General features: G+C 36.8%; 1 protein-coding gene across 5 annotated transcripts in view; it reads left to right on the top strand.

Annotated features, from left to right (window-relative positions):
* The window catches only part of LOC149561756 (Pentatricopeptide repeat (PPR) superfamily protein), a 308,014-nt gene that overhangs the window by 271,987 nt on the left and 9,909 nt on the right, over positions 1–26,118 (top strand). Inside the window, exon 15 of one of the 5 annotated variants that reach the window (XM_089825302.1) lies at positions 13,352–13,431. The exons of 3 other annotated variants lie outside the window; for them this stretch is intronic. In XM_089825302.1, the coding sequence (XP_089681428.1) occupies positions 13,352–13,385 (34 nt within the window). In that variant the 3' untranslated portion in view covers positions 13,386–13,431. Of the gene's footprint in view, positions 1–13,351; positions 13,432–21,996; positions 22,608–26,118 lie in introns of those variants that run through there. One more of the 5 variants, XM_089825299.1, reaches the window with a different exon arrangement.

Below are 26,118 nucleotides of genomic sequence, written 5' to 3'. Positions count from 1 at the left end.
CCCACGCTTGTGCTGAAATGGAACCCGATCCGTCAAATGGAGACAGATTCACCTTAATTTTCTCCTAAGATCATCATTAAAGTATCCTCCTCTATTTTTCCCTCCCGAGTATCTCATCCTCAGATCTGCATAATTTTTGTAGGAAATGTCCTCTTCAAGGTTTGCATTCATCCAGTCCTCTCTTATCTCTTCGAAAGTTGGTAGTCTCTCTTCGTGATGTGCTTCCGTCCATGGTGGGAAAGTTAGCATGGAAGGTCGAGAGCGTGCTGGCTGAGGGTGTGGCTTACCCGATACTAAGTCCGTGCTATGTCCATTTTGTTCCTTGGATATTTTGTTCTCCGCCAACTTCTTGAGAGTTTCTTCCATAAGTCATTGCATATTAGTGATTTGTGCTTGATTCCGGGTAAGTTCCCTCAGAAGTGCCACAAGTTCGGTGCTCATCGGTTCCTGTTCGTTAGCCATTTGATCAATGGAATGTGTCCTCCTTTTTCGGCTATAAACTCTCTTTCATCGTCCATAGGCTAGCAAGATCGAAGAGCTCTAATACCATTGTAATAACCCAGTCCATGCCTTGCAAATGGCCATATGGATATATTGATCCTGGGAGGATGACTTACTTCAATGAATGTTGTGGATTTGGAGGTCGTACGCTATGTCGAGACCAGATGCAATCTATGCTTAAGTTTGAATGGCCTACAAATTGAATAGGAAGACCGTACAGGTGGAAGGCCAACTGTACGGGTGTTTGAAGATGTCGTATGATGGACTAAGAAGCCGTATGGAATATACAAAACGTCGTATGGTTATTGAAGGCCATACGGAATATGGATAACATACGGGGAGATTAGAATACCGTGTGGAATGTCAGGAGGATGACCTTACGGCTACTTGAACAGGCTATAGGGGCGATATGAGGACTATACAGGGAGATAAATGGAGAATTCAGAGCTGTATATGAAAGTGCAGGACCATACGGATGGACGGAAACACGGAGGGAGGGATGGGTGCAGTGCGGAAACCACACAGTAGGAACACAATGTTGCTCGAATACAGAATATTATTAAATCAATGGCAAACACTGCAGATTTGGAACACCAAATAATAACCGAACAAGTATGGAAGAACATTCACCAGCTTGATAACTATTTGCAAATAATGAGAGCACTCCAATTTGCCAGATATCAACCGAGTTGAACACCAATGGAATAGGGTGAGGGTTGAATCTCATTGAAATCACACGAGCCAAATAGGGAAGATCTTTCACTTCGGAAATGGAGAACAGAGAATCCCCAATAGGAATTTGCATATAGAGAAAATATAATCCAAAAGCATACCTATAGAGTACCTACTAGCTGTGCTTAAATACCTGTCGGGAAAAGCTTTCCGAAGGTGTAAAAAAATTAGCCAACGGCGACACAAACTACGAAAGCAAAAATAAAAATGGGTCCAAGATAAAATAAATCAATCGGCTCGTTACAAAGATTAAATTATTATTTATTTTATAACGGGGACATTACAGAGAGACTTAGATCTTTAATAATTCAGAGGAAGGTTACTTATACTATTGTGTTTCAAGGCAACACAAGGTGTGTGTTAAATGGTTGGATTGGGGAGTTTCTTAATAACTCTACGTTTCATATGGTTGTCAATTGTCTCCCTTCATGACATTGTATGTTTCTAGAGTTTAGCTTTATTTGTTTACTTTTTGGAGATTGGAGAGTATCTAGAGCCAAGGATCTTCAGACGAGTCAGTATGTCATGATATTGTCGAGAGAATTGTAATTTAAAAATTAGGAAGCATTCAATATGGTATATAGGATTTAAGGTGTATATATTGATTACCCCTAATTCTTAGTGCAACATTAGGGAAACTAAAAGAGGGACCTTTAAGCATAACCCTCAAATGGACCTAAAGCTGATTAGCACTACCCAAATGGATGTAGGGGTTTGCTAATGCTAAATTTGAGCCCTTTCAAGGATGTATGTAGAGGGATCTCTTTATATAGGATGTTCTTTGTAATGTCCCAATTTTTAGCAGGTTCTTGCAGTTGGCCAGGTCAGTTCACCATCGCAACCCTAGTGAGCTAACAGTGGGATTTGAGGGTCTCAATTGTGTGGTTATAGGCTTTCCAACAGCCTATGGTGTGTTTGGCTTCATCTGAGGGACTTGCTATTTATATTAAGTCAATCTATTGGTTATGATAAGCTCAGTTGAGTTAGAGGAATTGGAGGATGCTCTCAATTTTTATTTTGGACTTTCGGTTTGAGCTCCAAGAATCTTGGAGTGAGTGTCTATTTATAGTAAGTCACCCCATTAGGTTCATTCATCATTTTACATCATCAAGATACATTGGTGTTGTCAGATTTCGATTTTGATGCTTCTTCAGTTGTTTTCGCAAGACAGGTGAATTATAATTATTATTCATCTAAATATGTTGAGGTTGCTATTTTTGTTGGTGTTGTTGGTTGCTCACCTCAGTATCATAGGTCATTGGAACCAAGACAAAAAGTTATAAATTATGAGAACAAGAAACAATGACCTTACATTTCAAAAAATTATATTTTGATGTTGTGTGTGGGAAGCTTCTTATGTGAAGTTCATTTGAGAAATTTTCTGCCATTTGGAGATTATAAATATGAGCCCATTTGATTAGTAAGGGATCTAATTGAATATTATTTTTCTCTTGTTGTCTTTGGGACACTTTTGAAGTTGTCAAATTTTGTGCCTTTGTTAAAGTATAAGGGTTTAGGATCTACAACTGAGGTATTGTAGATTCAATTTTGAGTTTTCATTCTGAGGATTGCATTTGCAATTGTGCTGAGCTATACAATTGCCTTTTTCGCCTACGATACTAACTATTGCTATGAAGAAGTTTAATATTTCTTGCTGCTGGAGATTGTTTTGGAATTTGTGAAGGCATTTGCTGGAATTGTTATATCAAATTGTGTACTGGTATATTTGGAGTTGGTTGGGCATTGTTTATATCTATTGTCGGGCTATATTTTCTATCTGCACTTTGGGAGCAACATATCTATAGTTGCATTTGTTTGTTGGAGAATTCTTTTGGTGCTGCTAGTCTTCATTTTAGAGGGTTTTTAAAACATGTCTACATGTAAGTTCATAGACTGTAACTTCTAATTTTTTTAGGTATTGTTGATTTATATAATAGGGGATATTTTATCAACTAGGTTGATATTTTGTGAAATTACTCAGTATCTAAATTGGTATTAAAATTTGGAATTATGAGTTGTATATTCCCTATGTAATTTCCAAATATTTGAGTTCAAATTATTATTGTAAAAGATCAAAACAAAATAAGGAATCAATTCTTCATTGCAAATTGTGTGAGAGTCAACAAGGCTCATTATTGTGGTATCAAAGCTTGCTTGCAAATTGCTTCACGAAATGTCAAAGAACTGAATTATAAAAGAATTTGGTCTTTGTTGAAGTTTTAACCAGTTGGGGTTATTACAGTGGCATCAGAGCGGTTTCCCATCATCTTGTGGGCTAGGAAAGCTATTTTATTTTAAGATCTGTTGTTATTTGCGGAGTGACCAACACTCAAGCATTTCCAGCTATGGACAGATACTAGAGGCCTAGTAGTTCCGTAAGTTGTTTGAGTAGTGAGGATGATAGCATGAATTAAATGCCTTGAGGGAGAGTATGGAGAAAACTAAGCTTCATCAAGAGAGGTTGGCAGAGAGTTGCGAGATACATGGTTTTTGCCTTTGAACGTTAACGGGAAGAAGTTTTGAGTTTTCCCCGATACGTGTCCATGATATAGATGGACTTATATTTAGTACGACACCTGCTAGTCGTATCCATAGTGTCGATGGACTTATTTACAAGGGAAATGTGGTTCTGTCAGTAGCAAAGGATAGTGGCACCGAGCTTCAGCAGGTTGAGGCTCCTAGAGCTGTTGTTGCAATTAGTGTAGAGACAGCTGATATAGTTGTTACTACTGATACTTCACACTCTCTCAAGGAGGGGATTATTATTTGAGATTTATATGTGAGTTGTCATAATGTTGCTCTAGTGCAGTAGGCAATTGCTTCCTTAGCTGGGACTGATGCATGTATGCAGTCACCCAACTTTGATATTGGTGATTTGGATGATACAACAGAGTCAATAGAAGTGGGTTCATACTCTAGCATTATTAAAGGTACGTGTAATCAGGCTACACGCGAATGGATTACGCATAACATGTCTTCTGAGTAAAATGATTAAAATGTTAGTTATGAATTTTTGTATTTTGAGCCATTGCATTCACTTTGATAATTGTGGCAGTGCATCTTTTGATAGCCTCCTGATTCTCTTTGATGAATTGCGACTGTTATTTGAAAACTTGATGTAATCAAGATTTTTCTCATTCTACAGTTGTGAATTCTCCTTTGTTGCATTTTCACATTTTGGAATTTCCGACAGTTTAAAAACCTTCTCATTGATGTCCGGATGTAAACTTAGACAACTTTCCCATCAACATCTTTTAATTTTTATTTATTTTTAAACAAATTGCTTAGCGCATTCCAACACTAACTCAAGTCCTAGAGCAGCCATTAGGAAAGTGGAGACCAAATGAATATTGCTTCTTTTGATTTGAAGCATATATTATTGACATGATGTCTCTATTCTTTGAAGAAGTTCTGACATATCTTGACTTGAAGAGTTCACTTTAACATGTGAATTCTAAAGAGTGAAAACATCTTTTAATGGGATTGAATACATGAGGGTTTCAAGATTTAGACAATGATGGCAGATCCATGGAGGATAAGTGTTCCCGGTATGATTTAGATAGTTTGACTATTAAAATAACCTTCATATTTCTTTTTAATGCTCACTATTGTATCTTATTATATCTCTGTAAATATTAGAATGTTTCTAATATTTAGGTGTAGTCTAGAATAGAATGTTTCTATTCTATTTGACTCTCCTCTTTGTATATATAGATCAATTTGATCTCTGATTAATTCATTCAAGTATTCCGCCATTTACATTTGTAACATGTTATCAGAGCTAGGGTTTAAACCCTCTGCGCAAATCGACTGAAAAATTGTGTCTTCAGCTACTAGTGTTCTTGGAAAATCGTGGATTTGTTTTCTGCAATTTTTTTTCTTGGAAACCCATGGCTTAGTCAGTAAATCACAAATCTGAAGGTCATTTTTTCAAATTTGGAGGTCATTTTTTCAAATTTGTTCACACCCAGATCTCAAAAAGTGGGATTTTTTGGTTTTTTTTTCAAAAACAGGTCTATCTATCCTTGTTGGATATTCTACTCATGTTTCTGCTGCTGGGTTTTGTTGTTTTTTTTTACCTGCAAACATCATTTTTCTGCCTTTTTGACCTCTTTGGCCGCCGAATGTTATTCTGCTTGAAACCCTAGCTTTTTTACTTCGGAAAAATTTTCTAATCACATTCTTGGTGGGTTTTTTGAAATCTCAAATGGGTCTTCATCAGATTTTTATGGGTGCCTCGTTTTTTGTGCCTCGATTTTCGAGCCAGTGGATCCAGATTCCGACAACATTTTGGATTTTTTGAGCTTTTTTCTGGGTACTCCAATTTTTTTGGATCTTTCATTTTCTCACCTCGAAGTTTGTGCCATTTGAAATATTCACATATTATAAGCATCTGTATCAGCAACATCAGAAGTCAGACTCAATTAAACAACAAGCCAATGTTGCCCAACACTCAGAGCAGAAAGAATCTATCTACCATGCCTTTATGGCCAGCATACCTGCAAATCATGTGAAATCTTTTGCCTGGTACATCGATTCTAGTGCCTCTCGACATTTCACTCATAGGCGTGATTGGTTGGTTGAATTCACTCCCTATTCTGACTCAGTAATCTTTGGAGGCGGCGAAGAATACAATATTGTTGGCAAGGGCAATGTTCAGATTCAGTTTGGAGGAAGAAAACTCATGTTTCTCAATGTATGTTATGTTCCTGGCATGAAACATAATCTTCTGTCTGTTAGTCAAATTATGAAGCACTCTCCTCAATTGGATGTCATTTTCAGTGGAAATAAGTGTTCGATTATTTATCGTGCTTCTCGCACTACCCTTGCTTTCGATCTTGAGGATCATGGTATTTATAGGCTTGTAGATTTAGGCGATTCCCTTGAGCATGCCTTCATCGCTGAATCATCCGCTCTCAGCAGTCTCTGGCATCAACGATATGGTCATCTGAACATTCAATATCTAGCACAACTTGCTCAGGATAATTTAGTCCATGGCCTACCTAATATTCACACCTAGAACCATCGCGTTTGTGGAGCTTGCCAAGTAGGGAAGCAACATAGGACACCATTTAAGAATGGTGAATCATGGCAGGCATCCAGAGTACTCCAGCTGGTCCATGCTGATGTATGTGGGCTTATGAATACTCCTATTACTAGGAACAGGTATTTTTAACTCTTTGTGGATGATTTCAATTGCAAAATGTGGGTATATTTTCTTAAGCAAAAATCAGATGCCTTTCTTGTATTTCAGTAGCTTAAAGCTCTAGTAGAAAAAGAGTTTGGGTCCTTCATCCGTACTCTTAGGACCGATAATGGGGGGGAATTCTAATCTTCTTCTTTCTTTGCCTTTTGTACTACTCATGGCATTAGACGTTAGTTCACCACACCTCACACCCCTCAGCAAAATGGTGTTGTAGAGCGTCAAAATCGTACCATCACAGAAATGGCTAGGGCTATGCTAGAACATAGAAATGTTCCCAGAAAATATTGGGCAGAAGCAGTATTCGTAGTTGTCTACCTTCTTAACCGGTCACCCACCCTTGCAGTTAATCATAAGACTCTTGAGGAAGCCTAGTCTGGTCGCAAACCTAGGATCAACCATTTGAAAGTTTTTGGCTCTCTGGCATATGTATGGATTCCTGATGCCAACTGCTTAGATTCGATCAACTGGATAAACTATATCTTGAACTGAACGAACCGGAACCGCTACTCCCGAGTAAACCCTAAAATTCTATGGGCAACCGGCTCCGTATCCGCGTATAGAACGACCGGGTCACCAACCAACCTGGGGGGCCAGGTGAAGTGCTACCGCATTATAAAGATCAACCGATGCCTCTGCACCTGTCTCTGTGACCCTTACCTCAGCCGATGCTACTTAAATCGGTGACCCCTTTAGAATAGTAGGCCCTACAATAATCTATTTGCCGGGGCCCCACCCCACCCCACTATTTAAGGGTAAGGGCCCCCTTTCATATTATTGTAAGGGCCCAAACGCACTAAGTTGGATTCCAAAAGCTAGAAACTTATGTTTACAGGATACAATCACACACATAAGGCCTACAGACTGATTGATGTAAATAATGATTGTTTAATCTTCAGTCGTGATGCTGTGTTTGATGAGGAACTTAGACCATTTCCACTCTCTGACTCCCCACCACATTCCGACATTCAGTCTTCAGCAATCTTTGACTTGGGTTCTTCTATTTTATGTGAGTCATCTGATGCTACTGATACACCACCTCAGTCACTTCTAGATAATACAACTCCTACTCTTGCTTCTCATCTAGCTATTCTGACAGCATCTGATATTGGCTCCTCGACTCTTCGGCCAAAATGGTGGGCTCAAACGATCCTGATGAACTCATTGAGTGTAGAACCTTCAAAAATAAGAGCCTTCAGCACAACACAGTTAATATAGCTCTTATGGCCAACATCCATAGTATCCTTGAGCCCCAGATATATGCAGAGGCCAAAGGAATTCCAGAATGGGAACAAGCAATGGATGTTGAGCTTCAAAGTCTTCAAAAGAACCACACCTGGGTTCTTTCAGATCTCCCTCCTGGGAAGAAACCCATTAGCTGTAAATGGGTCTATAAGGTCAAGTACCATGCAGATTGTACCTTGGACAAATACAAAGCCAAAATTGTTGCTCAAGGATTCACCCAGCACGAAGGCATTGATTATGAGGAGACATTTGCTCCGACAGCCAAGATGAGCACTATTCGCATTCTTCTTGCAATTGCAGCTCAATATGATTGGAAAGTTCATCACATGGATGTGAAGAGCGCCTTTGTCAATGGTGAATTACAGGAAGAAGTCTACATGATGCAGCCCTCAGGTTTTAAGGTTGCCGGTTCAGAACACAAAGTATGTAGACTCCAGAAGGCTCTCTATGGTCTTAAACAGGCCCTTAGGGCTTGGTACATAAAGATTGATCATTACTTGGTTGCTCAAAGATTTCAGTGTAGTCCGTTAAACAGTAATCTATATATTAAACACTCTGGTAATGATATTCTTTTTCTTATTGTCTATGTGGATGATTTGATCATTACTGGAAATTCAGAACATTTGATTTCAGAAATCAAATAGGATCTATGCAGAAGTTTTGGTATGACAGATCTCGGATTGCTTTATTATTGTTTAGGTATTGAGGTTTGGCAGACTGACAACAGTATTTTTTTGTCTCAGTCCAAGTATGCCAGAAGTTTGCTTGATAGGTTTCGAATGCAGGATTGCAAATCTGCCTCCAGTCCTATGAAGACTGGTCTGAAATTGTCCGCACGATCTGTTGCTCCTCCTGTAGATGAAACACTCTTCAGGTAGCTAGTATGTAGTCTCATCTACCTTACTACTACTAGACCTGATCTCAGTTTTGCAATCAGCTACATCTCACGGTTCATGACAAACCCCAAGACTGATCATTGGATTGCAGTGAAATGTGTGTTACGCTATGTACATGGTACTTCAGATTATGGTCTTCTTTACACAAGGAGTACTACTTCTGGCTGTGTGTTTAGTATCGGATCTGCAGCAGTTACTTGGACTAGTAAGAAGCAACAGACACATGCACTCTCCTCTATAGAAGTAGAATATAGAGGAGTTGTCAAGGCAGCTTGTGAAGTAGTTTGGCTCCGGTAGATGCTTGCAGATATGCATATTTCTCAAGCAGGTCCGACTTCTTTGTTTTAACACAATCAGGGCGTACTCAAACTTGCCAAGAACCTAGTGTTTCATGAACAAACCAAGCACATAGAGCTTCATTGCCATTACATCCGACAAATAGTAGAAGATGGATCTATTCAGTTACACTATGTCCCTACCTCAGAGCAAGCAGCAGATATTTTCACAAAACCCCTTGGTCCTGACAAGTTTGTTAAATTCAGGGGATCTATTGGTGTAGTAAATAGATTGAGCATTAAGGGGGGGTATTAAAATAACCTTCATATTTCTTTTTAATGCTCACTATTGTATCTTATTATATCTCTGTAACTATTAGAATGTTTCTAATATTTAGGTGTAGTCTAGAATAGAATGTTTCCATTCTATTCAACTCTCCTCTTTGTATATATAGATCAGTTTGATCTTTGATTAATTCATTTAAGTATTCCCCCCATTTACATTTGTAACATTGACATGGCTTGAAAAGCTTCTACTTTGGGCAAAAATGGCCTAAATCGGGTTTTTCCAAGTGGATTGCATATGGCTAAAATAGGCCTTTTGTTTTAATGGCTAGGAATGCAAGTTGGGGAAATACGAATGATATTTTTTAGTTAAAAATATGAGCTTTTCTCGCAAAATCAGGTTTTAGAGATGTAATTACATATGGTGTTTAGGAGTTTGATTAAATATTTGGGAATGTGGAGTTTGGATGAGTTTTGAAGATGGATTATATGGAAGATGGAAATATGAAGGATACTTGGATTCTTTTGATGAAAATTCCAACTTTTCTTCTCAAACAAACTGAAAACAAACACTAACAAGCAACCAAAGTATAATTAAAAAATCCAAAAATGAAAATGAACAACATACCTCTTGCTTTGACTTGATTTGATAAGTTTCAACACTTCAATCTTGCATGCGAATTCATTTTTGGTTTGAAGAACCTTTTGTATTTACGAGGAATGAGAGTTTTAAACTTATTAAATAAGATGGAACAAAAATCTAGGGCTGCATTCAAACAGATGGAAGAGAAAGAGAAAAAGAATACAACAAATAAGCAACTTGATCAAGAAATGCAATCATAACTGAAATTTTACACTTGAGAGCAAAGTGTAAGACTTGGAGATAAAAGAAGTTGAAATGCAACTCTCTTCTCCAAAATCGGGTTTTAGAGATGCAATTACATCTGTAGGTCAAATGCTTTGAAGAATTCATATTCCAGCTCTAAATCATGGTTTCGAAGTGCAAATGAACAGGTTGAATGATGCAAATGTGCTTGCAAATGCCTTCCTAAGTGCAAATCACACTTCTTCGAGTTGCATGTTTGAAAATGTCTTCTCAAGAGAAAGTCATGGTTTGAATGTTGCATTACATGTGCACAAAATGATGTAATGTTTACACAAAATCCTTCTCTTTCACAACATCTAAGTAAATCTGTGTTTGGAAAATGCTTTGCATATATAAAATTGAAGTATTGCTGCAAAATGCACTTTACCAACCTCCTTGCATGTAACGTTTTTGCATTGAATGCCCAACTTGTGGTTCATTAAGGCAAAGGCATGTGTTGGAGATGATAGAAATGTTGACATATAAAACCTTTAATCTTAAATCGGGTTTTGGGGAGCCCTTTACATGTAGTGTTTTACTTCAAATGCCAAAATCATGGTTTGGAGAACTCATTGCATATTTAAAATGTGTAATGCAAGTGCATAAAACCCACATCCAAGCACAAATTGAGGTTTTAGAAGGTCATTACATGTTTGAAATACGATGCAATTGGAAAACATATGCACTTGTAGACTTGGACACCCAAATGGAGAGGAAATATTAGGTTTAAAATGCAACTTGTGGTGGAAAGAGGGTTTAGAAATCCATTTACATGTTTTAAAATACTCTTTCAATACAAATTGTGGCTTGAAGGACTCATTGCATATTTAAAATAACTTTTCTAAGGCAAATCGTGGTTTGGCAATGCAAACACATGTCACATATTTGCTTTCATATGCCAGTCGTGGTTCATGGAGGCTTTTACATGTTTCAAAAACACATGCAAATGGAAAATTGTTGTTCTCAAAAGCATTTACATGTTTTAAATTGCATGCAAAAGAAGAAAGTGAGTTTTAGAGAATGAAATGCATGTTTTAAAATGCATATGATGCTGGTTGTTTTGATGAGAAACGAGTGGTTTCACAAGCCAAACTATGATTTAAGAAACCATTTACACATTACATATTCAATAACATGTAACATACAACATGTAATTGGCCTTCTAAACAACAATTTCTTCTATCTGTGAGAAAATACAAGCAAAATGGGGGTTTGTGGGTGCAATTACGTGTGCATGAGATTTGCATAACTTAAAGTTGCTACTTAGCACATATTTAATTGGTTCACTTGAGTGAATTTCACTTTAAATGGTCGGTTACATATTTACACTAACATTTTAAATGTTATGTGTAAATAGGTTGAAAAAGTGAAATCTCACTTAAGTGATTTAAATTAAAACATTAAAGTGAAAACTCAACATCAAAATAGACTATAAAGTGCACTTTAATAATTTAAATCACTTAAGTTATAAATTTAAATTCAAAAAGTGAAACTATTCAAAAAAATATAACATCAAATTATAAGGTTTAATATTTAAAATATGTAGTGAGGGTTCTAAATGCCCCTTACATATGCACTTAAACCTTTATAATGTTTGATTGACAACTCTAATTAAGTCCCAAGTTAGCTCAAAACAAGGGCATAACCAAAAGCAAGGGATGAAGCAAACAAAAAGATAAATTCAATCCAAACAAACACTCAACAATGCAAAAAAGACTTTGAAGGCCTCAAAAACCAAGTATAGGCTAACAAACAGAACAAACAAAAAGGACTTGATGAGAGCCTTCAGTGAAAAGATGCATTATATGGATTGGGAATGATTCATTGATCAAAATTCAATCTTCGCCAATCGAATAGTGAGCTATCTTAGAGAAATATCAAACTTAATTGGAGATTTTTCGTGTGTTGCCTACATCTTTGATGAAAATGAAGCAAAACACATTTTAACATGGATCTATAAAATATGAAGCAAATGGGATTCTTTGGCATGTGCCTCTTTTTAGGTGATGACCTTGTCTCTTTCCATTGTTAGACAATCAATCCACATTTGGATTCAAATACATGAGTAAGAGTGAGCATGGACTCCGACATGCTAGAACATGCACTTCATATACATAAGTCTAGCCATATTGAATCACCAGGACAAAGTTCTGTGACTATGTTGAATCAGCCCAATCTATGCTCTTAACCAATTGATCAAATACAAGAAACATTTTATGTTTAATATTGAGCCTTTCATTTCAAATAAAAAATGGACATAGGTCCTCTTTTCTCCAAATTGGCTTCATTAATTGAGAACATGGAGATTTAAATTGACAGCTCCTAATGACCTCAAGAAAATTGATTTCTTCTTAGCTTAAAATTAGATAGAAAAATAACATGGAATAAGCAAAACTCCCTTAACATTGAAACCATCTTGCTAGAGAATTAGTCTAAGTCTGAGGAATTTTGTCTTCTCGTTACTATGCCTCCCAAGAAGCTTTGAATGATGCAGGAGCATTGAGCTTGGATTTTGTGAACCTATGTTTTGCGCAATTAGGGTTATATTCAAGGCATATTGGTAGACCTTTCCCTTTGTGCGCATAATGATTGGAGTGATCGTGTTGGAGTTAGAGCCCTTTTGGTGGCTTCTGGTAACGTGTTCCTTATTTCTTGGTCAGACTTTGCAGATTGTTTCTGCAAGCTTCAATCCACGGGAGTTGGCTTGTGCAATCTTAGATGTGGATTGTTTGATGGCATGTGGGCCTATGTCTAAGGCCAGGTAGTCTTATGTTGTCTTATGAATTAGTTATGATTATGAACTTGGGGCTTGTCCTAAGTGTTATTTAATATGCGAGGCCAACTTGTGGCTTGAGTGTCTATTTAATGCAACTTGCTAGGCCAACTTGTGGTTTGGTTTGGTATAAGCAGAGGGACTTGTGATGTTTAGAATCATTATTCAGTGGAGCATGGAGTAGCTAGGAGCATCTTGAGGGATGATAGGTAGGAGGTGGATCTTCACATATGAGGATTGAGTTGTATTCTTCTTTGTATTGGCCATAACCCAAAAGGCCTTACAGTCAAGCATGTTGTGTTACATCCCAAATTTTTGATGTTTAAATATTATAGCTGATGTAATGGTTAGTTAGAAACTCTTGGATATCACAATCTTATGAAATGGAAGTTATGATGTGAAAATGACTTGTTAGTTGATTAATATCATTTTGACAAAAATGAATGCTTATATTTTAAGATAAAGGTAGTGGTGGTTAGTTGTTGGGACAATTATTAGTTATTTGGTTTTTCTTGATAATTCAATTTAAATTGGAGGAACATGTTTATTGTGGAATATGCATTTTTTGATTTGCAGGAGCAGACAAAGGGGAGGAAGCATTGCTAAATGAGATTCAAGGAATAAGGCACCAATTTAGTCCATCGTCAAACCATCAGGTATGGGCTCTAACTACCTTGATGAAGGATTTAACGATGAGGCAACAGAGTATACCTTGGAAAGTCATGAGCTACTTGGTCAATTTTTATAACAAGAGAAATATTAAACCATTAATTTCATAAAAAAGAACTATTACCTCTTTCATTTTTGAGACTTTGGATGTGCTCAACTTTATAAACTTTATATATATATATATATAACTTTGATGATGTCTCTGACTTGCACTTATATGTACATATAAATATATACATGCTTATCTAGAGAGAATATAATGATAAAAAAAATTGTACGCACTCTCAAGAATTACATACAGGTATAGATATATCTATATGTACTATAGGTAGGTACAATTATAGATAGAATTCAATGGCATGATCACACACACACACACACACATTTAGAGAGAGAGAGAGAGAGAGAGAGAGAGAGAGAGAGAGTTTAAAACCACGGAGAAAATATAAGCTATATACTTTATTATGACTTCAAACAATGAGCGTTGCCACCTTTTATTGGCATCGGTTTTAAATTTCAATTTTATGGAGGTCTTGTAACCAATAATTGAGTTCCTTGTAACTGGAAGCAGTAGGCTATAATTTTATTCCCTGCGGCTGAAGGAGCATTCTCATGCTCTCTCTCCCTCTCTCATTTCTGTATATGATTTCTCTATGAACCAATTATCCTCTTATATCTCTGTCTGAAATTTGGAGTATAATGCCACACAATTACTGCAATATTGAGCCGCATGGGTGAAGCTATAATGTGTAGAGTGGTTGCTACTGCATCAATAATTTGCATTGTTTCTCTCTTTTGTCAAGTCATGTATCTTTTTGCAAATTATTTGCATTGTGTGCAATGCCTTCACAATTCAAGAAAGCTTCTTTTTATATTCATCATTTCCAAATGCAACATTAGCTTGAGCTTGATTTTGTAACTTAGAAGGATTGGCTCTGCTCTCTTTTCTCTATGTTATGACAAGTCCCTGTTTATATGCATTGGGTGTATGCCTATAGGGACTTAACAGCTATAATTGCTTGGAAAGGATGCTTAGCCAATGTTAATGCATAGTACTTTTATGTTGTGTAAAATTTTCCGTATCTCTAGATTGAAGTATCTTCTAATTTCCTCTGATATTGATATTTGCCAGCTGTGATTAAATTCAAAATGACTCTCACAAACAATTCTGATTGATAAGTATCTCATGGTTATCAGTAGTCTCCTAGGATGCACCCAAGGCTGGTTGAGCCAAGTGTAAATGGGTGAAGAGGAGAGGAATCCTGCAAGAGAAAAAAAAAACTATTATTCAATGTCTTAATTATATGACCAATTAAAGGAAGAAATTGCTTAAGTCCAAGTCAGCTCATTGTTGTCAAGTTGAGCGGTAATGATCGGGTTGTTTAATACCCACCTAAATCCTTAGCAAAGGTAGAATAGACGCATGCTTGCCATGAATGATCACTAGAGATCAGGAGTGCTAGCTAATAGAGGGAAGGTTGATTGAGGAATTCCTCAACCTTGTCTACTGCTTAGCCGACACTCTACACTGGTATGCTCAAGATGGTAGGACTATGGTATCCCAAGCCTAACCTAGGGTAGGAAGGGCCTTTCTCATAAGAGATTGTGTGGGGATATGTTAAGGTCCGCGGTTTGGAGGTTAATCCTATGTCAATGCTTCTCTTTGCCAAATGCCGAGGCTTGCACAACACACCGTCAGTTATTCCAATACATATATGAAATCTTAAACCTTTTACTTGTATGTACCTTTATACCACTTGGAAATGAATAGGCATAGATATGATTAAATTGATTTGTTTCTTTTAAAATGTAATTGTAGAAGCTAGTTATGGAAGTTAATTTAGTTGCCTTTCATATTCAATGGATATAGTTGTTATTTAATTTTGGATTTATAGTTTGTATAATTCTGAAAATAGTTTCATTTTTGTATGATGCATTGTTTCTAAAATTACGTCATGTGGACGGATTACTCGAAAAAGTGGGCTCTGCAACCATACGGCTACGGTGAGGTGTTCATCGCTGGTAACCGTACTCTGTGCAAGACCTCGCAATGCCTTTCTTGGTTGTTTACATGGTCTCTAGTTCTTTTCTTGGTTTTGGAGTCACCTTGGGTGCTATCCTTCATTATTTTCCTTCGTTTTGTTTGCCTTTGTGTTCTCTAGGCATCAAGTGCTAATTAGGGATTTTTAGATGATATGTTGTGGAGTCGAGTTCTCTTGGCTCCCAGCCCGGTTCACCCATGTGTAACTCGGAAGGATTGAAGGATAATGATCATCGTGTCTGAAATGGATCTTGATGAAAGCAGTTTGAAAAATGATGGCAGCGACAGTCTTGGTAAGGAAATACCAAAAAATGATGGTGGGGATGTCAGGCCCTCGTGATCAATTGAAGCCCAAGTGTCCACCTTCGGCTACATTTAATGGCATTTTCTGTAGGAAACAATGCGTTTCAAGAGGACCCACAACCAATGGAGGTGGACTCGATAGGGGAGAAGCCAATGGAGCAATGACAGGAGATAGTGGAGATGGTAATTTGCTCCCCGTGACTTTAGAACTCTCTCCCTCTCCTAATAGAGATATGGTGTTGGCCATTAGGAAAGAACAGCTGAGATTGAAAGATATTGCTATCTTCTTTGTTTGCCTTGATAAAGATTCTTTGCCTTCTCGCAAATTTTTTGATGCTTGGATTGCTTACATTTAAGGAAGAAAGTTAGGAATTCAAATAAATTTTTGTAGAATGATTCAAAAAGGGTTATTTATCATTTTCTTTAAAACTCATGGAATGCAAGAAAGGGTTTTAGAAAAGAACTATTGGAATGTGGGGAGATCTTTATCTAGAGCATTTTAATGGTCGGCTAATGATAAAATTGAACAAGTAGTGCCTCGATCCACTCATTGGATTGAGATTAAAAATCTCTAACTAGAGTTTTGGCTTTTCATTGCCCAAATTGTCTAGCCTCTTTGGTTAGTGCTTTAGATTGAGGATGCTAGATACGCACTGCCGCATCTTAATGCTAGGATCTTGCTTGCCCTAGCTCTCGATATTAAATTTACTGAGTTCATTTCGATGGACTTGGAAGAGGAAAGGTTTGTGTGGGAAATTTTCCTTCTGAGGAATTTAGGGTCTTGCTTCCATTGCAAGAAGAATGGACACACCAAAAAGGAGTGTTTGGCCCTAAGTACCCTTCAGAACCCTAAATTCGATAGTAAACTTAAGACTAATATGAACCCTAAAGAAGGTGGTAAGTCAGAACAAGATAAGAAAGATGAGTCTGATATGCATGACTCTAGAGTTAATAATAGTAATGGGGATAACCTACCTTTGGTGTTATGTCAGATGTAGATAAGATTTCACTAGATAGGGATAACCTACCTTGGGATGTAATGTCAGATGTAGATAAGATTTCACTAGATAGTTATAGGGGTGGTAAATTTGATGGCTTTATTGAAGAGGCTATTGGTAGTGGAAAATGTATCAGTTTATTTAACCCACTATTTGAAGATGAGTTTGAAGTAATGTCGGCCATAGGATTTGGTAACCATAGCTCCCTAGCCAATTGTCAACCATCTTCTAATGATGTTAATGGAAAGGAAAATGTAAATAACAAAGCTCTTTCCCCATCTAGACTTAACGCTCAATAGCTTGCTCTTAGTACTATTAATCAAAGAGTGGAGAATATTAGGAAAACCTCCATTGCACCTCTGGACAAAGATAAGAGCTTAGCTGGGACATTAAAATCTATAGTGGTCCACGAGAAGAATGATAACAAAAATGAGTCGATGATTGAGGAACCATTCATTGAGGTTACCAATAAGAATACCAAAAAGAAATGGAAAACAATAGGAAGACATTTTCTGTCTAATGATAGTAGGAAATCGAGTAAAGGTATTCCTGATTGTTTCAACCAACTGTATTATAATAATAAATCCCAACAACCTAAATGACACACATACACAGTTGGAATGTGAGAGGGTTGGAGATGTCTGACAAGAAATATATGGTTAGAAAATGGTGTATAATCTTAAAGCTAAAGACATTATATTTTTACAATAAATTAGGATTGTGGGCTTTCAAGCTTGCACCATTTTCAAATTTATGTGGGATTAGTCTGTTGGCTTTTATTTTAACCACTATAGAGGCAAAGGGGGTAGTGCTATTATGGTAGGACCCCAATGGGCTGACAAGATTACCTCTAATGGCTCCTCCCCTTGTCGTAGAGCTTTATGGGTTACTTTTCTATACAATGATATCTCAATTGTTATATGTAATATATATGCCCCTAATGATTATAGGGAGCGGGCTGCATTGTGGGAATGGTTATCTACCAACCTACCCAAAGCACACTGGATTTTTGCTGGAGACTTTAATATGGTGGAGTATAAAGAAGATAAAAGGGGGGGTAATGTACAGTGTTGGAAAGGGAATGAGCAATTTTTCTGGTCTAACTTCAAGGGGAAATTCAGAATTGTTGATCTTTGGCTCTTAAAAATGAAGTCTTTCTCTGATATTTGGTTTACATGGTGTAACAACCAATCAGGACATCAAAGAGTATACTCTAGATTAGATAGAATATATATTGAGGACGAGGTATTCTCTGCTAACAGGCAAGATGGTCATGCCTCTACAATTGTTTCTCCATCCTCTATGTGAGATCATCACCCAATCAATGCTTGTATTTATTTGGATACCTTCTCGGATAATAGGAAGAAAAAAAACACAAGTTTTAAGCTTAATATTTCTCTGCTAAAGGATCAAGACAATGATGAAGCAATCAAAATGTTGACTAGTCTATGTAAGCTCTGCAATCCAAATATGAATCTTAGAGATAGGTGGAAGGTTTTTGTGGAGTCTTGGAGGAAGATCTATTAGATCATTTGGAAGAAACTTGCTATTGATAGAAATAAGGAGGAAATAAGAATTGCAAAATAAAGGTGTTGACTCTCAGTTGGAAAATATGATAGGGGAGATTAAATGTCAATTAAGGAAACACCAACAATATAAGATAAGGGGGCAGATGACGAGAGCTAGGATGAACTAGATGAAGGATGGTGACAAGGTGACCAAGTATATTTTAATATTATTAGAGAAAACATAAAAGGGAGTTGATTGAAAATGTTCAGATTAGTGGTGAAGCTAATAGTGACCCTAGAAGCATCAAAGAGGCCTTTGTCAGTTTCTAAAAGGATCTCTTTTCTTCAGAATTCAGTGAGACCAATAGTAATAAATTACAGCAATGCCTCAAACTTATTCCAAAGAAAATTTCAAATAAGGATGCTAGGAAATTGGATATGCCCATAACTCGGGTTGAAATCGAATTTGCAATTCTCTCCCTTGCTAATTACAAATCACTTGGCCTTGATGGCCTCCCGGTTGAGTTTTACAAGCACAATTTAGAGTGGATTGTCCTAGAACTATTGGCGCTATATGAAGATTCCTTAAAAATGGGGTCTTTAGGTGTTGAAATCAATAGTGGGATCATTAAATTACTACCCAAGGGAGGAGACAAATCTCAAGTCGGGAACTGGAGACCTATTACACTGTTAAATCTATCCTATAAGATTGTGGCTAAGCTTCTAGCCAGAAGAATTGGAGATCTTCTCAATGACTTTATATCCTTGACATAAACGAGGTTTATCAAAGGAAGATTTATTGTGGAGAATTTGATCACAAGTTGAGAGGCCATGCTTTGGGCAAAAAATGAAGGATCAGAATGCAACAATGGTTCTATTGGATTTTGAGAAAGCATATGATCAAGTTGAATGGCCTTTTGTTAAGGGAATGCTGCAAGCTTTTGGTTTTCCTCCATACTTTTGCAATTGGATAGACATTCTTCTTATGGATTTATCGACTGTCATTGAGATTAATGGAGAGCTTATTGAGAGTATTAAGTTGCAAAGGTCTATTAGACAGGGTTACCCAATTGCCCCATCTTTGTTTGTCATAGCAACTGATGTAGTATTCTACATTCTCAGATCCTCTCAACTAGGATCTTCTATAGGGGGATTACTCTCCCCAATTAGGATATGTTAATTAATGCCCAATTTGTAGATGAAATTGCATTGTTTATTGAACTAGAGGAAAGTAATTTTGATAACTTGATTCATAGATTACAAATTTTTTGTATGGTATCTGGAGCTAAAATAGCTCTTCACCAATCTTCAATCATTGGGTGGTCTTCCTCTCCCCAAAAGTGGCTTGTGAGCAAAGGGTGGAAGTGGGCAGGGCCTAATGACATTATTAGATATTTGGGAATTGCATTTTCTATAGAACAATTTGTTAAAGACATATGGAACTAGTTGTTCTCCAAAATTGAAAAGAAGTATCGTAAGTGGCAAACCCACCTCTCACTGGCTGACAGAGTCCAGGTGGTTCAAAAAGTCCTATATGCTCATCATATTTATTTCTCTTCACAACTTGGCTGTTTGCTAATTATAAGAGGGATAGGCTAGAGAAGATCATGAGAGATTTTCTATGGTCCGATGGAATTGGGAACATGAAGAGACATTGTGTCAAATGGGAATGGTGCTGTCTACCTAAGGAAAACGAGGTATAGGCACAAGGATCTAAAAGCTCAGGGTATGGCTTTAGCATCGAAGTGGATCATTCAAGCCTTGGAAGGGGAACAACAATGGAAAGTTTTGGTTAGACACAATATATCTCAATTTGGAATTAGAAAAGGGAAAGGTTGGTTGGATGTTCCTTTATGTGATAAGATCTTTGGTAACTTCCAATTGTCTATTTTTGGTTCCAAGGTCGTTCAATCTATCTAGAAGGCCTCAAGTTAGGTTTCTAATTTCTAACAAAGGTGCCAGTGTGTAATGTCCCCAATTTTTAATGTAATAATTTAATTTAATTAATTAATTAACTGGTCCCAGAATTTAAATAATATAATAAAAGGAGCTTTAATTAGTTACTTTAATAAATTAAAATTAATTAATAATTAATTAATATGGGGCCCAAGTTAATATTTGTATTTGTCGTTATGATTGATTTAATATATCTCGGACCTATTTCTATTTTAGTTTCCGTTGGTAAGTGTTGTCGTTGGCTATCTTTGTACACCCTCAGAAAGGTTTTCCCTAACGGGTATTTAAGCATGACTTGTTGGTAGTCGTAGGTATGCAATTTGGATTATTTTCTCTATACTATGAATTCCTGTTGGAGTTTCTGTTGTTTGTCATTTTGGAAGTGAAAGACCTTCCCTATTTGGTTTGTTCGGTTTCAGTGGGATTCGATCCTCACCCTATTTCGTCGCCTGTAACACTTTGCTATTGTTTGTGTCTGATCTCAATTCTTTTTTTGGTTTTTGAATTCAGATCTCTAAGTTTATTGCATGTTTGAGCATTTCTTCTCTATCCTTACACCATCCACTTCATTTAGTACGAGGTCCATCTTCCTTTGGTTGCATTACCTATCGTATGCCCTCCTTGCCCTCTATGGGACAACTTCTCTCCCTATACCGTACGACCCTATTGTATGCCCTTCATTCTACCCTCCATGCATATCCACCTTCACTATACTGTACGACCCTCATATAGTACGACATTTGCATAAAACCTATTGTACGGATATCATATTGTACAACTCTCACATTTAATCCGTTGTACAGCCATATAGTGCATACCATATGGCCTTGCTCGCACTTGTTGCCATCGTACAGACAAGCATTTCTTTCTCACCATACAAACTCCAACCTAGCATACGTCATGCACCCTGCATACCATACAGTATTGGTCTTTAGGGCATCTAACCAGTCACCGGAGGTCGAGAACATTACATAGTGGAGGTCTTCCTACTTATTCTATAATAGATAGATCTATCAGGTGGGGAATAGAGGCTAATGGCAAACCTCTAGCATTTACCCAAAGTTGTTCTAGTAAGAAGTGGTATAAATTGGCCATTGTTCTTTTAATGGATATGATGGTTGACAATAGGCTAGGGAGCTGGGATGAAATCTCTGCTAAATACCACATTCCTAGTACTCAGAAGAAAACATACTCTATAATTGCTAAAGTTGTGTGTGATTGTTTTCCAAGGCATTCTATGAATATTGAACAATTTTTGCATTGGATCAAATGGACTGATGGATCTAGTTTTCATGTAGTTTTCACTAAGCAAATTTATAACATGTTGAAAGATGATAGCTCTATCTTTGAGAAGGTGAACCATGGTTGGGGGTTGAATTCTCAATCTCAAGGTGACAATTTATCTTTAGTCTTTTTTGGCACCCCCCCTGTGAACCTAAGAAGTCTTTTTTAAGGTGGTTACTTCTTTTAAGGAAACTTGTTGTTGGCAACACTCTCCCTCGTGGTCTAGGTAATCCTATTGTCTATGGTGTTTGTAATGTTCTTAAATTCTTTGAGTATTTGTTTTTTGACTGTAAGTTTGCCCTTGATGTCTGGTCTATTTTTTTTGGGTCTCCTATTGTGTGGAACAGTAGATCTAGTCTTTCTTGGAGTGAGATCTTAGCTGGTTTTGTGGAGTCCTTTGATCTTAAAGCCAACACCTTTTGGTCTGTTCTGACATGTGAAATCTTGTGGTTTCTTTGGAAGGAGAGGAATCGAGAGATTTTTCAAAAGAGGAGGCAACTTACTGAGTTTGATTGTAAACTCACTCATTTTCATATTATGTCACAAGTTGAAAGAGTCCTAGAAATATCCAGAGACAAGTTTATGATGTTGATGCGGGAAAGCAAAATCATGATCCACAAGGAGGATATAGTATCATGCTAGTACTTTACTATCGACAAAGATATGCTCGGACAAAGAGAATTGGAAAGGCTAAATCAGTTCATGGAGAGGCTAAAGATTGATGATGAACCTGCTGATCTTAATAGAACACTTCTTGACCAAGACTTACCAGGACCAGAATATTGACAAAGTGAAATGACCTTTTTTGAGGATTGGAAAGGATCTGAAGTGTCTGTTTTTTGTATTAACTACTTATACAGTTTCTAGGTTACCAAATGTATGTGCATAATAGATACTCCATGGGTATTAAATGGCCACTTTTGAGGTCTTTTTGATGTTGTGACTGATGTTGTAACTCAGAAGTTTTAGTTTACTGATGTAACTCAGCGTTATACTCAATGTTAATACAAAGAAATCGCGTCATGTCATTCTGTTATGATATTCATTTATAATCCTAGAATGTGTTTGTTACTTTCAGCTTAGTAAAAATGGTATGTTACATTTTGGATGTAAATCTATTGATTTTATTATGAGAATATGTGTTCCAATTGATCCGAATCTTTGTGTTATTGTTATATTTCCATTGTATGGTTATTTATTGGGGGCTAGGTCATCTCCTTTGGGGACACATGTGTCTTGCATTGCATGATAACATCTAAGCATCTGCTTGAAAGATGAGACCAAATCATGTGATCAATTGCAAAGTCAAAAAATATGTCATTGAATGTAATAAGTGTACAAGGGAATTAGTTATCAAATAGAAGGGGATTATGCACAGGTAAGCAACTCCTTGAATGAGTTCCCCTTATTGTTGAAGTTGTCTTGTGGTGGGGAAGTTGAGTCTTCTTTACCTTGTTGTGTCTTTTGTTTTCATAGGTTTTGGTTCTTGTTAGATCATTTTCCTTCATTCCCTTTATCAATCACTAATGCCATAGACTGAAGATTTGAGAATCCCTGTTCTCATTAATTTTGTTTGTTCTACCATCAACATCTCCATAAAAGCATCAAGTGAAGGCATGGTGTATGAAGAACCCAAGTCAACTCATGGGCATTGAGGCTATAATCAAATGCTGAATACTCAGATTGAAGAAGATCCAACCAAATGAGAGTCAAGTTTTCATCTGATTTGTGCATGCCACAGTCCTTAAGTTTTGCTCTAACTTCTATGGCTTTGGTTAAATAGTCTTGGATTGTGTCGAAGTCTTTGGGATTCAAAAGGATGAGTTGTCTATCAAGTTTAAAACTGCTAAATTTATCAAATTGGCCATACAAATGGCTAAGTTTCTCCCAAGCTTCTTTGTCAATGTTACATCCCTCAATATGAAAGATGAGATCTTGTGCGTTATATTGCCTCAAAATTTGAACAACCTTTTTGTTGTCACTTTTTCATTATTTTAGATCATCCAGATCAGATGGTGCATCAATAGTTCTACCCATATAATCACTATATCTTTTTTCCATTAGCTTACTCCATTCATCAATTTTCAAGGTAGTATAATTACGTGGAGTTAAAAGTGGAAATTGAGAGCCTATGATGCAAAATAAAAGAACATAAGAGATAAAGAGAAGCACAACCACTCTAGACAACCCACCAAACTCATTCAATCAAAATCCCCCAAAATAGATTGTTTTGGCACTTTATATTTAGTGCATGTACAATTGCTACTTGTCAAAATGGTCTAAAGAAGAATTCTGATTTTGATGATTACAACAAAAAATATGAAGCTTTCATAGAAATGGACTAGAGAAGAAATATGGTTTTGATGATTACAACAAAAAATATGAAGCTTTTACAGACTCAACAAATAAAACACAAGATCACTCAAGGATCTAATTAATTACACTTGCTAAAAGAGACCAAATGTTAAAAGTGAGAGAAAGTTATTGAAAAATCATGCACTGTCAAAAGAAATTGTACATGGTAATGTGTTTGTATGAGCCTAAATGAAGCCTTTGTTGAAAAAAGCAAGAATTGGACAATTACAGTCACCAAGATCTGTAATTTTCACAAAATCCATCCACCAAAGCTAGAAAATAGCTGCACCATTAAAAAAATCTAGGAGATGCGAGCCAAAATTAAAATAAAATACACTCAATTTGGAGCCTAGATGACCAATTTATGTCTTCTCAATGTTGGACTGCCACATCAAAAGTACATATGGTGAGGGGCCAAGATTTTCAAAATGTGATGATATCAGCAAAATTATGAGCCTAAATTTGACAATCAAACTATTGCCGCAACAAAAAAAAAAAATTCCTGAAAAGACAATCAAATGGTTGCCAAATTTAACAAATGAAACTATTGATGCAAGTTGGAGCTTAAAATTGACGTCCAAACAACTATTAAAGCACAAAAGAAAATCAATAGAGTGACACCTATATACTTGCCGATTTTAACCTCCTTGAAAATGTGCATAAATCCATTTTTTTAAGAAATACATGTTTTTCTTCCACGTGTAGAGAACTTATTGGGCTGAACTCTTGAAGGCATGTTTTTCTAAGAGACACCTCCAACAATGTGATGAAAAACACATGTTTTTTGGTGAAAGTGCTTAACTCGTGCTTGGATGGTAATGTCTTTGTAGATGTATGGGTGTAAGAATCCCAATATCATTTTGGTAGGATGTAAATACAGACCGTTGTGGCAGATGGAGGATGTGGGCGACGTTTGTGTGTTGGGAGGAGATGACTATAATTGTGTGTTTCCAACAAATGGATATGAGGTTGTTGGAAAAGAGCTCGATTGAGATGGATTTGCACGGTGATGTCTGATGTTTTTGCGATGTCTAATCTTGGCCGACTCAATGATTTTTTAGCAATTGAGGGCTTAAGTGCGAGCTTGACTCGCCTTCCAGCTTGGTAGGGTGTGTGGGATTTAATTCCACATTGACCCTATGAATGCAATTTTGTTAGTGAAATGAATGTGCCACAAAGTAAGATCAAACAAGAAGCTCGACATTACTTGTGTTGATTGAGTGTGCTTTGCTAGATGTATGGATCTATGGGGATTTTGTTGAGTTGACGGGGGATTGGGTGACCTATCTGACAACAATTTAATCACTATACAATTTCAATGCTTGAAATTGGACAAAACTCACTTTGGAAAATGTAGAGGCCTAATAGGCCAAGAAGTTTTTAGAAAAATATCCAAAAAATTAACACACAAATCCAAATTTGGGAAATGGAAGAAATGACGAAAAGTAAAAAAATTCGAAAATAATGTTACACAAATTGCAAGGCCGAAGCCCGATTTGCAATTTTTTTTGCCTCAACTTTGACTTTTGCCCAATATTGTTAAATTTTTAGTCAAAATTTACTGAAACGACCACCTAGAGGCAATGGTGAGGTCAAATCTTGCTCTAGATCTTCCCAATAAGTGCTGCACCTTCGGATATGAATCATGGCCCTCCAAAATTGAGACAAAGATTCTCTAATAGCCATGCAATGAACACTTCTATGGCTCTGATAACATGTAAGAATTTGCCTAAGTCAAAGAATGAAATGTCAAGAGCTAGAAGCTCAATTGATAGCACAAACAACAACGACAATACAATAGGACCAAATAATTGATTCAATATTGATCAAATGACAATGGCTACAAAATCAATAGATGTGCCCGAATATATAGGCAACACATGATAACCAAGAGTGATGCAAGATATAACTTGTCAATCTAACAAGGTGTAATCATATGCCCACTAGTGGTGGATTATCCTCTATTGCACAACGAAGTATGTGCAACATGTGCAACAACGAGGTGATGATTATGTGATAGGAGCACTAAAGGCAAATCTCACATTTAATAAGGTATGAGATAACAACTAACTCCACATCAAATGGATTTCTCCAACACTGTAAGCTAAAATGAAATCCAAACTCATATGTGTAGACATTATCCTAACATTATCCTTTCTGTTTGTTTGAGGTCTGGAGAAGTTCATTTAATGTGGTGTCTAGGTCTTCCCAATGTGGCTATGTGAGCTT

The sequence above is a fragment of the Cupressus sempervirens genome, chromosome 4 (genome assembly GCF_028749045.1).
Source record: "Cupressus sempervirens isolate cs-2001-9-10 chromosome 4, ASM2874904v1, whole genome shotgun sequence".
NCBI lineage: Eukaryota > Viridiplantae > Streptophyta > Pinopsida > Cupressales > Cupressaceae > Cupressus > Cupressus sempervirens.
Note: the sequence above shows the minus strand (reverse complement) of the source record. Positions and strands in the feature narration are given on the sequence as shown.